The 10,344-nt window shown below is 36.2% G+C and overlaps 1 protein-coding gene across 2 annotated transcripts in view; it reads left to right on the forward strand.

The window, feature by feature from the left end:
* The window catches only part of CAMK4 (calcium/calmodulin dependent protein kinase IV), a 237,158-nt gene extending 229,419 nt beyond the window's left edge, over positions 1–7,739 (forward strand). For both annotated transcript variants that reach the window (XM_019659146.1, XM_019659145.1), the window contains 2 exons: positions 1,823–1,975; positions 3,018–7,739. In XM_019659146.1, coding sequence (XP_019514691.1) covers positions 1,823–1,975; positions 3,018–3,446 — 582 coding nt within the window. In that variant the 3' untranslated portion in view covers positions 3,447–7,739. The remainder of the gene's footprint in view (positions 1–1,822; positions 1,976–3,017) is intronic.
* The last annotated feature ends 2,605 nt before the right edge of the window (positions 7,740–10,344 follow it).

Here is a 10,344-nt window from a genome sequence, read left to right on the forward strand (position 1 = left end):
CACACACACACACACACACACACACACACACACACACACACATCTTTGCAGAAGGTAACTCTTATCTTCAAGCTCTAGCTGCCATTTGACATCCTCTGGGAGGCTTGATCTGCCCTCACCCCATTCGGCAGTGCCTCCTCCTACAATTGGTTCGTTCCTTTTGCCACATTGTTTCTGGACTTCCTTTTTCAGGAGAGTCGTCACTTATATTTATTTACTTGTGCAAAAATGCTGTTTAGTTAGATTGTAAGCTCTGGAAGAGGATGAAGATCTTAGTGCCATATGGGTAGATATGTCAATAAATGTTTATTGAATGAAACAATGAATTAGGAAACAGATCATGGATTTTTAAAGTCTGACACACCTGGATTCAAGTGCCCCCTTTCTCATAACCTAGAGGTGTGGCCTTGGGCTTGTTATCTAACCTCTCTATGCTTTAGTTTTCTTATCTGGGATGATACTTGTACCTATCTCTAGATTGTAGGGAGATTTAAGGGATATATATAACACAAGTTAAGTAATGACTGGCAGCTACTCAATAATAGTTCCTTTATTTAGCTCTCCTTTCTTTTCATCCCTAATGAAAATTAAATAGATAAGAGGGTTATCAGTAATGTTTGTTCACTTAGCTAAATCCCATTGCTTAATAACTTTATAATACTTCAGGACTAAAGGAATCCTATGCTTGAGCCCATAAATATGTACTTATTAGCAGAACCTGCATGTGTTCTGCCATCAGCAGAGGGGACAGGGCCAATGAGTGGGGGAGTTGGGTTGTAAGAGGGCCATAGGATATCTGTAAGGCTTTAGGTTTGAACCCTGACAGGGTCCCTGGATCTCTGACCTTCAGCAAGTTTCTTAACAATTCAGTGCCTCAGTATCTTCAAATGTAAAGATTAACACTGGCATATGTGAATTTTCAGTACCTATTGGCTTTCAATAAATTCTTTGTATTTTCATGAGGAGGAGGATGGAAATGAGGAAGAAGAAAGGGAGTCATTGGATAATGGGAAAGAAATATCTAATTGTCAAGGATGCTGTTAACGATTAAGTATTATTTACATTAATTTATTCACATGTTCAACACATAATAGCTATGTTATCATATAACTACTATCACATTTTTATTTACTGCTGCGCATTCATTTTCTTAATCATCTGTACTTCCCCGCACCTCTCAGATTTTAAGCCTAAGCAGCCTCATGTCTCTGCCTTCTACCAATTCAGTGTCTCTACCCCAAACACATATTCCTTTGCATATTTTGCAGAAAAGAAGTAAATGGGGAACCAGATGTTTATTCTTCGTTTGACTTTCTGCTTGATTTTGTTAGCCTCTGTTCAGTTCTTCTTAGGTTATTAGAGTTAGAAAAGACCTTAGGCCTTAAATCATCCAAAGTCCCTCATTTTATACATGAACATGCCACTGTCTTCTCAGATTCCCTCAGCTAAGCTGCCATTCCTACATACAGTGACCTCTGAGGGCTTACAAAAACTTTTTAAAAAATATATATCCAGTGGTAACTTTACTAACCATTGTCACCCCAATAAACTTTAATTTAAAAAAAAAAGATATGTGGGAATCAAGTATGCAGAGATAAGATAACCTAGAGAAAGTCTACTCATTATACTATTTTACCTCACATTTTATTTGTTATTAAACATATGGTAATATTAAAACACTTTAAAAAAATATATATGTATGTATATATTCAGGGGTACTTCCAGGGAAACAGAATAAGACCTAGAAGTTCACAAGCTGAGGGGCAAGCCCAAGTCACCATAAAATTTCCCCTAAGAAGCCTGTGGCTCTTTATCACTTCAGGTCAAAAAATTAATTGTTTTGGATCCTAAGAAACGGCTGACTACCTTCCAAGCTCTCCAACACCCATGGGTCACAGGTAAAGCAGCCAATTTTGTGCACATGGATACTGCTCAAAAGAAGCTCCAAGAATTCAATGCCCGGCGCAAGCTTAAGGTAAGATGACAGATGTTTTGTTTGTGTTTTGAAAAGATTTCTCTCCAACCTTGAACTATGAGATACTTCCACCATGCTTCATCTAATACTATCATTCACCTCCTATGGTACCAGGCAAAATCATGTTTTGAAATCCCAGCAATACTGGTATAAAGCCACTTCCAGTCTTATGTTATCCGCTCATAAGAATTCATTGTTAATAAAAGGAAATGTGTTGTATGTTGAGATTTACTCACCAAACAAATACTTTATCACGGCTTCTCATTTACTTAAGCTGAACTGCTTGAACAGCATTGTTCAGGAAACTGATGTGTATTCAGATAGTTGTCTTCTTTCTGAGTATGGGAGAAATGAAAACAGTTTTTTTAAAACAATATTTTTTAATAATTACCATACTCGGTAAAATTAAAATATTCAAATGAATTAGAAAATTATTCACAAAATAATCTCTTTTATAGAATATATATGGAATAGAGATTAGGTGCTTTTCTCTTACCTAATATAGGACTAGCTATATATACAGGGATCTCAGAGAATGGCTGGAGGTCAATAGCAGTGTCCTACTCAGCCATGCCTTACAGGCTGATACAGATGGAATAAACCTGAAAGGTTCCAAGGTTAAATCAATTTGGAGTAGCCTGGATTAAATACCTTGACTCAACCCAGGCTTTCTCAAATAATCTGACCAGGGACCTCTTTTATCTCCATAATACCTATTAACATCCATGGAAATAGTGTTCCATGAAACAAATACTTTGGGAAACACAGCCTAAAGTTTTTGAAAACTGGTAACCCATGGACAAACTCATTTATTCAAGCTTTCAATTATCCAGGTGATTAAATACATAGGCTATTTTGAGATTAAAGATATTTTTCTGTTTATTCTCCAAACAAGTTTTCGCATAACAATCTTGGAATAATATACTTTGAAAAGATGAACATGAACATATAAAGCAAACTCTCTAAATGCAAAGTTGAAGTTGAGCTCTGATTTGGGATTTTAAGTGGAGGTGACACCTGACACTCTTCTGTTTCTGACCAGGCAGCAGTAAAGGCCGTGGTGGCCTCCTCCCGGTTGGGAAGTGCCAGCAGTAGCCATGGCAACATCCAGGAGAGCCAGAAGGCCAACCGAGAGCCACCTCCAATCCAAGATGGCAATGAAGATGTTAAAGCTGTCCCAGAAGGAAAGAAAGTCCAAGGAGATGAGGCCCAAATGGCAGTTGAGAGGGCAGAGGCTGAGCTGATGAAGGTGCAGGCTGTACAGGAAGTTAAAGCTGCTGCTGAGGCCACCAAGATGGTGCCCGAGACACTAGCGGACAGGATAAAGGTGGCTGACCCGGAAAAGGAGCAGGGCTCAGCAGAGGAGAAGCTGAAGACTGTGGAGGAAGCAGCAGCCCCCAAAGAAGGGCAAGGAAACCCTGCTCTGGGGTTTGGAGCTCAGCAGAATGATGTGATCCTGCCAGAGTACTAAACTGGCTAACTTCCATTCTGGAAGCCAAATCCTGGCACTTTGTGCATTTTGTCCTTCAGCAAGGAAGGTGTGGAAGCATGATATGCACTATAGTGATTCTGTTTTTGAGGTACAAAAAAAACAAAAAACAAAAAAAACCATATATATCAGTTGGTAATCCTAACTTCAATGCATGTGACTGCTTTATGAAAAAATAGTATCTTCTATGGTATGTAATGGATACCTAATACCAATGAGTTAAATTTGAAATTGCAAGTAAACACAAAATAACATTTAAATACATGCATTTTCAGGGACCAGTAGCACACATTTGAAGTAAATAGTAACAAATTGTTTTTGCTTTGAAAACCTAGCCATCCTATACCCTTTGGATTTCTTCACAAGGCATTCTTTTGGACTATTGCTCAGCTAGTAAGTACTAGGTAGCACTGCAAAATGTGTTCCTATGAAGTTCACATTTTACTTTTCATCAATGTGTTCAAATTGTTTACAAGGAGATGGTCATAGATTATAGCTGTATGGTATGTGCAAAAAATTCCACAATGGTAAGAAATTGAAGCATAATTGAAGGGCCACAAAACCATATACCCCAAAGCTTGTGTGGAGAACGCTTTTTTATTTTGCCCTTATTTATACACACTGTATTACTAATACCAAAAATGTTTTATCATAAAATTCTGCCATTTTGCAATCCTGGAGAAAGTATTTTACAAACTCACACTGAGGAATGCATTCTTTCCTTCACTTGCTCTCTAATGCAATGTCCTGATGGACAACACTTAGGAAGGAATAAAGGAATTTAGGGAAGAAAAGGAAATAACACTGGGACTTAGAATAACAAAATTGACTCCTTGTCATTTTTTTAGATAAAATTGGATTTATTCATGAGTTTGTACAACTTTAAAGAACTTTTTTTATATATATATAAATTCTATAAATACCAAGTTTCAAATATTTAGAAAAATCCCACCCCGCAGGCTGGTGCCAAAATGTCTGAATAGAGTGGGACTAGTATTTCATTATAAGATCATTATTAACTTTACTAGAGTAAGGTCACGTTTTTGTTTATAAAAGTCTCTTTTCCTTCAATTGATGGTAATTTAGATAAACTGTTTATGAACTAAAGATATTTCTGAAAAGCTGGAATATCTTTTTCTATCTTTTTCTCACACTTGGAATGGAAGTGCCCACAATTTACAATGTAGTTTTGAAAGTTTCCATGTGAAGAAATTTAGGACAGTGCAACTTTTTATTTACCTTAAAAAACAGAACAAAGCAAAGAAAAAACTCAGATTTCAAATCAGACTCTTGAGAAGCTGTAACATTAGACCTAATACTTTACTGTGATTTTTTTCAAAATATATTTCTTTGATTTTCATATGAACACTTTTCCCTTATAGAAATCACATTTAAATTCCAAGTACCTCAGTTTTATTTCTAGTTTGAATTGAAATGAACATTTTATGAAATTAAGTATGCATCACATTTTTACTATATTTCCTTAATTTCAAAAAAAACCTATTTTCAAAGAACTAAATGATAGACAATAAAAATGACTATCGCATAAAAATCCTCATCAAAGAATGAGATCTTAAATTCTTTTGACTCTTCTTCAAAACTATTAAATCAGAAAATAAAATGAAACCTCTGGTTTCTGGCAGCTACTGGACCTTGGTAGACATTCTGCCTTCCAACTGCAAATCTTCCTTTACTGCTATTTTACTGCTAGTCTCCTGAGAAAAACAAGGTAGGACTTTTCATCTTTCATAGTTTAGGGGCCTGACATGGAGGAAATAGCCCTTAAGGGCACATCATTTGGGCTCAGAGGAAGATTATTTTTTGTTTATTTATTTTCATTAATTAGTAAAGAGTACTTAGCCTATTCTTTCCTATTCCTTCTTTATTTTCTCTCAAAATTCCCGTTTTAACTATTATAAAGGGCTCACTACTTTTAACCTTTAAAAATGCCTTTATTACTAAGCATTAAAATTTCCATTTAAAAAAGATCAATTGCCTGGTGTCCTTTTCCCAATGAGACTTAGAGAGAAAGAGATCTTATTAGAGTGTGGCAGTTTGTTGGAAGAGCAGCATATACCGTCCCTATCAGCCTATGCCCATATTGCTCCAAGGGCAGTCGTTACATCATTCCAATACTCCGAGCTGACTTCAGTGGCTGGCCCTGTGGACAATGGGAACAACATTGGAAATTCCAGGGCCGATGTGTGTTTCAGAATTTGACCCATTTAAATGAGTACACATGTCTATTCCTTGGTGAGTACTCCAGGGTGTGAGGGTAATTTCCTCTATTTGTTTTTAAACTTGTAAATTGCACTGTTTAAAAATCAATGGAAGTTTTAAATTTTGACTTGTATGTTAAAGATTAAGTCCTGATATTGCCTAAATAGTGACTAATTTAGTCATTTCAGTGGAAAACTAGTCCAACGTTCACAAAAATTGGTCATTTCAGCCAAGAGAGTCAATCTAAGATTTCATAGAAATGCAACCTAAGTTAGGATAATTGGGTTACCATTTTGAAAGAATAGCAAACATTTATACTGCTTGTTAAAAAGGGATATATTATCTCTCTCAAAGATTATTTAGCTAAATAATGGCAGATAGAGTTTTAATTTGACAAGCTGCTTCATAATGTTACCCATAATATAGTCAAATTATATACGAGGTAAAAGAATTAAGGGAATTTCAGCAAAGCACAATAAATTACATTTTACATTTTAGATTTGATAGCTATCATATTACATTATTGATTTTTGTTTTCAGATAAATTCAGATGCATAGCATAACTATTTTACCATGAAGAAGGACAAGCTTCATATTCCCCATTTAAAAAGTCTAATTGGGGACTGGCCGAGTGGCTCAGTTGGTTAAGAGCTCGTCGCCAGTTCCATTCACGGTCTGAGCTGAGCTGCCGCTGAGCTGCCAACAGGTGGCAGGATGGCTCAGCTACAAAAAAAAAAAAAATGCTAATTGGAATCCCAGTGATTTTTCTCAAACTGTAAAAGCTAATTTGTCCCATGAATCCATAAATAAGCTAGAAATTAGAATAATATGGTTGTAGAAGCTATCAGCTAAAACAAGTGCATTCTAATATAAATATGATGCAAGCCACATACATAATTTTAAATTTTCTCTTAGCCACATTTTAAAAAGTAAAAACTAAAACAAAACAATAGGTGAAATTAACTGTATATTTTAATCCAATGTATCCAAACTATTATTCCAACATGTAATCAATATGAAAAATTAATGAGATATTTTAAATTTTATTTTTATACTAAGTTTTCAAAATCAGGAGTCTATGTTACACCTGTAATCAATCAAGTGCTCAATAGCCACACGCATGGAAACAACACTGTTCTGGAGCATATATTAAGAAAAATGACACATGAATTTCTAGCTTAGATGACAGCTGCCTCAGTTTCCCACACTGAGGAGTTGGTAGGAGGCCAAAAAGAAAATGTTTCAGAAACATACATTGAAATAAATAAAAATGCTATTGGCACCTTCTGCTGAGTCACGTGCTTCAGAGGAGTGTTTCCCAACATGATTTTTAGAGAACAGTGCTTTCCTGGGTATTGCTAAACTGTCTGTTGGCCATGGCATCTCTCCCTCTTGGGCCCTGGAATCTTGATTGCAGGCTGGGGTTTCCTGAGTACTGCCATGAAGCCAATAGTATTTTTCTGTACCCAAATGTACTGTGGGTGAACTACGTGTCCCCATTGAGAAAAGACTGCACATGATTTTCATAAGATTTTGTAGACCTGGGCGAGGCTGGACACCATCCTTGTGTTGCAAGCATGGGTCTTTCTAGAAAGCTAAATGATAGCAAATTTGCGTGATAAAGCTTATATGATGAGGACGATGACCCCCCCCAAATGTGAATATGACCATCGGCTGGCATTTTTTAGATTTCCTTAGGAAAGTTTAATGAACACTGCCCTTACACATGGATTCAACAGACTTTTGGAATTTTCTTACATTACTACTATTTTCAAATAATCCTCAAGGTTCTATAGCCATTTTTAGTGGCAGACTTAAAAAGCAAGAACAGTTTGCCTTTTACTGTGACCTCAATAACATAGCATTTTAAACATATTTTGTAATTTAGAATGTCTAGCAATCCCTATTTCCAGTTTCACATGCAAGGTAACTGTTGGTGGGTTGCCTACGCACTGAAGATTTAAAGAGAGCCATTTTGTTTCATAATCTAGTTTTTATCTCACAGGAGCATCTGGTTGCATTTCAAATTGGGGGAAAAAAGTAAATGCCAGAAAAGGCAAAGAATAAAATTAGTAAGCCATTTATTCTGTTTTACAGGATTGTTCTTGCAAAGCAAATGCAAAAAAAAAAAAAAGTCAATGAAGTGAATCAGCACTAGGTTTTTCTTGATGAAGGTTGACTCCACATATAATTGACATAAATATACTGAGCAGAGTCAATTACATAATTACAATGCCATTATGTAATTTACTTGTCATTGCAGAGTATTTTATAGACTACTTTAGATGGTGCAAGGTTTCTAGACATTTACCTGCATAATAGGATTTGTAATAGCCTTGTAATTATTTTCTATTAGGGCATAGTTTAATTTCCTTAATGTTCATCACTGATATGTTCCTGATCAGGTCATTGCTAACATTTACACACTTACTGGTTAAATACTGCTTAATGGTTAGGTTCTATGTGTGTCTTTGGTGTTTTTTGGGTTTTTTTAGCTGAGCCATCCTGCCACTTGTTGGCAGCTCAACAGCAGCTCGGCTTGGGCCAGGAATCGAAACAGTGACCCTGTTACTCAGAGCTCACACTCTTGAGTGAGCTCTTAACCAACTGAGACACTTGGTCCACCCTTTGGTGTTTTTTTTTAAACATTTATGCACATGTAATCTCAATACTGGTATTGTAACATTCATAATCACATTACAAGCAGAAATGTACCCAATAATTTTCTGCAATTTTCTTTTTTGAAGTCCTTTTCTTTCCCTGGCACAATTCAGGGTGAGTTTCTGGTTTCTTTACAAATAGGAAAAAAAAAAAAACAATAAAAAAACAAAACAGAAGACCACCAGAGAAATATCAGCTACCCACCCATGGTAACCAAGTTCAGCATTTCTTCTTTCTATATTCTGATCTATTGAGGACCAGTTTTGTCATTATTACTTCTTTCAGATATCGTCTGAGATCAGATAATATAATCTCAGCTCACGAAGCCCAACCATTGATATACTTACCTTGGAGATCAATACCAACTTGACTAATTTATGCTTGCTTGTTTAAAATTCCAATTTTCATCAATGCCTGTGATGTACCTGAGAGGATTTGAATGCGTGATTTTAACTTCTTTTGACACTCAGTTTTTCCTCTGTCCGCTGGCCCAGAGGTCCGCCTATGGCAAGATGAAAGCCTTGCCGTGACACTGGACCAGCTGACTCCTTTGCAGGAATCAGATATTGCTCTAGAAGATTCCAGGTATCTGACCTTGCTGAGCTCAAATGAGCCAAATGGAAGACAACCTCTTCCCATGCTCTGATGGAAAGTGATACTGTTTGAATATTGGTATATTACCATTAGTCAGTATGGAAAACGGGATTCCACCAACCATTTGTTCTTCCCAGTGTCTTGGTTTGCTTCAACTTGTCCCAGATCAATGTTTTGTTTCATCTCTCTGGCCATCAGGCTGCCCTCTAGGACTGTGAGAACCTCTCTAAAACCCTGAAAGGAGCATCCCAGACTTGCTGCAGAAATGTGGGGCCCTTGGTGGGCCAGAAATTAGTTTGAAACCCTGAACAGCAATGCTAAGACAGCAAAATCACACTGTTCTTAATAGTTGTTTTCAGCACATTTTGAAGAAATTTTGATGTGGACATTTAGACCTGGAAAACCCATGGATATAGAATATTTATATCCATGTAATCTTTGCTGTGATTCATTGTTAAAAGTGACAGATATTTTTGGCCGGCCAAGTGGCTCAGTTGGTTAAGAGCTCACTCAAGAGTGCGAGCTCTGAGCAATAGCATCACCGGTTCAATTTCCCGGCCCGAGCTGAGCTGCCGCTGAGCTACCAACAGGTGGCAGGATGGCTCAGCTAAAAGAATGACAGATATTTTATCTCAGATTAAATTATCTTTATTGTTCATTTCAAGGATTTTTTTTATTGTCCAGTTAAAGGATTATTTCAAGCTACTCAAATACAATAAGATTCACATTAGAATTTTTGTAAGATGTTGTTTTCCCTAAGCATTCTCACTCTGACAATTAGTCATAGATGATAAAAATTTACTGTTTTTCCTTTCCTTGATATATGTATAGTAGTTAATCTGGTTTGTAAAGGATTCAAGTAAGTATGACTATAAATTGAAAACTGTCATCTCATAACTGCCTCCTTTTAACCTGGCCTACTTTATAGCCTATCACATAGTTTATATGCAGTAACATAGAGTACAAATAGCATATTCACGAGTTATGATTTTGTTTACATTTTTATTGTCAAGGTTATTACTTATGTCAGAAGTTCCCAAGGTGTTTCTACTCATGCACCCTGCCTCAGTAAGATTTCAATGGTTCTCCTGAAACCAAAAGAATTATCTAATATGTCCATTTATTCCGTAGTTATGTCCAAACAACATAATAGTATTACTGCATTCCATTGTCCAAGGATGTTTTGTTTCTCTTGAAATTTTTAAATTTCCTGTAAGTTTACTGAGTGGGAATAGTAGACAAGAGTTTAAGTAATTCCTTATACCCAATGAACTAAGGGTGTCAGGGAAAAGGGATTATTGTTAAAGGAGTTAGGGGCTAATGTGTATATTTTTTATTATTGAAATGCCAATCATTCTTTTATGCATGGTCTTTGTGATATACATATAAAACATGTGCATTTTTT

Source organism: Hipposideros armiger, unplaced genomic scaffold (genome assembly GCF_001890085.2).
Source record: "Hipposideros armiger isolate ML-2016 unplaced genomic scaffold, ASM189008v1 scaffold_296, whole genome shotgun sequence".
NCBI lineage: Eukaryota > Metazoa > Chordata > Mammalia > Chiroptera > Hipposideridae > Hipposideros > Hipposideros armiger.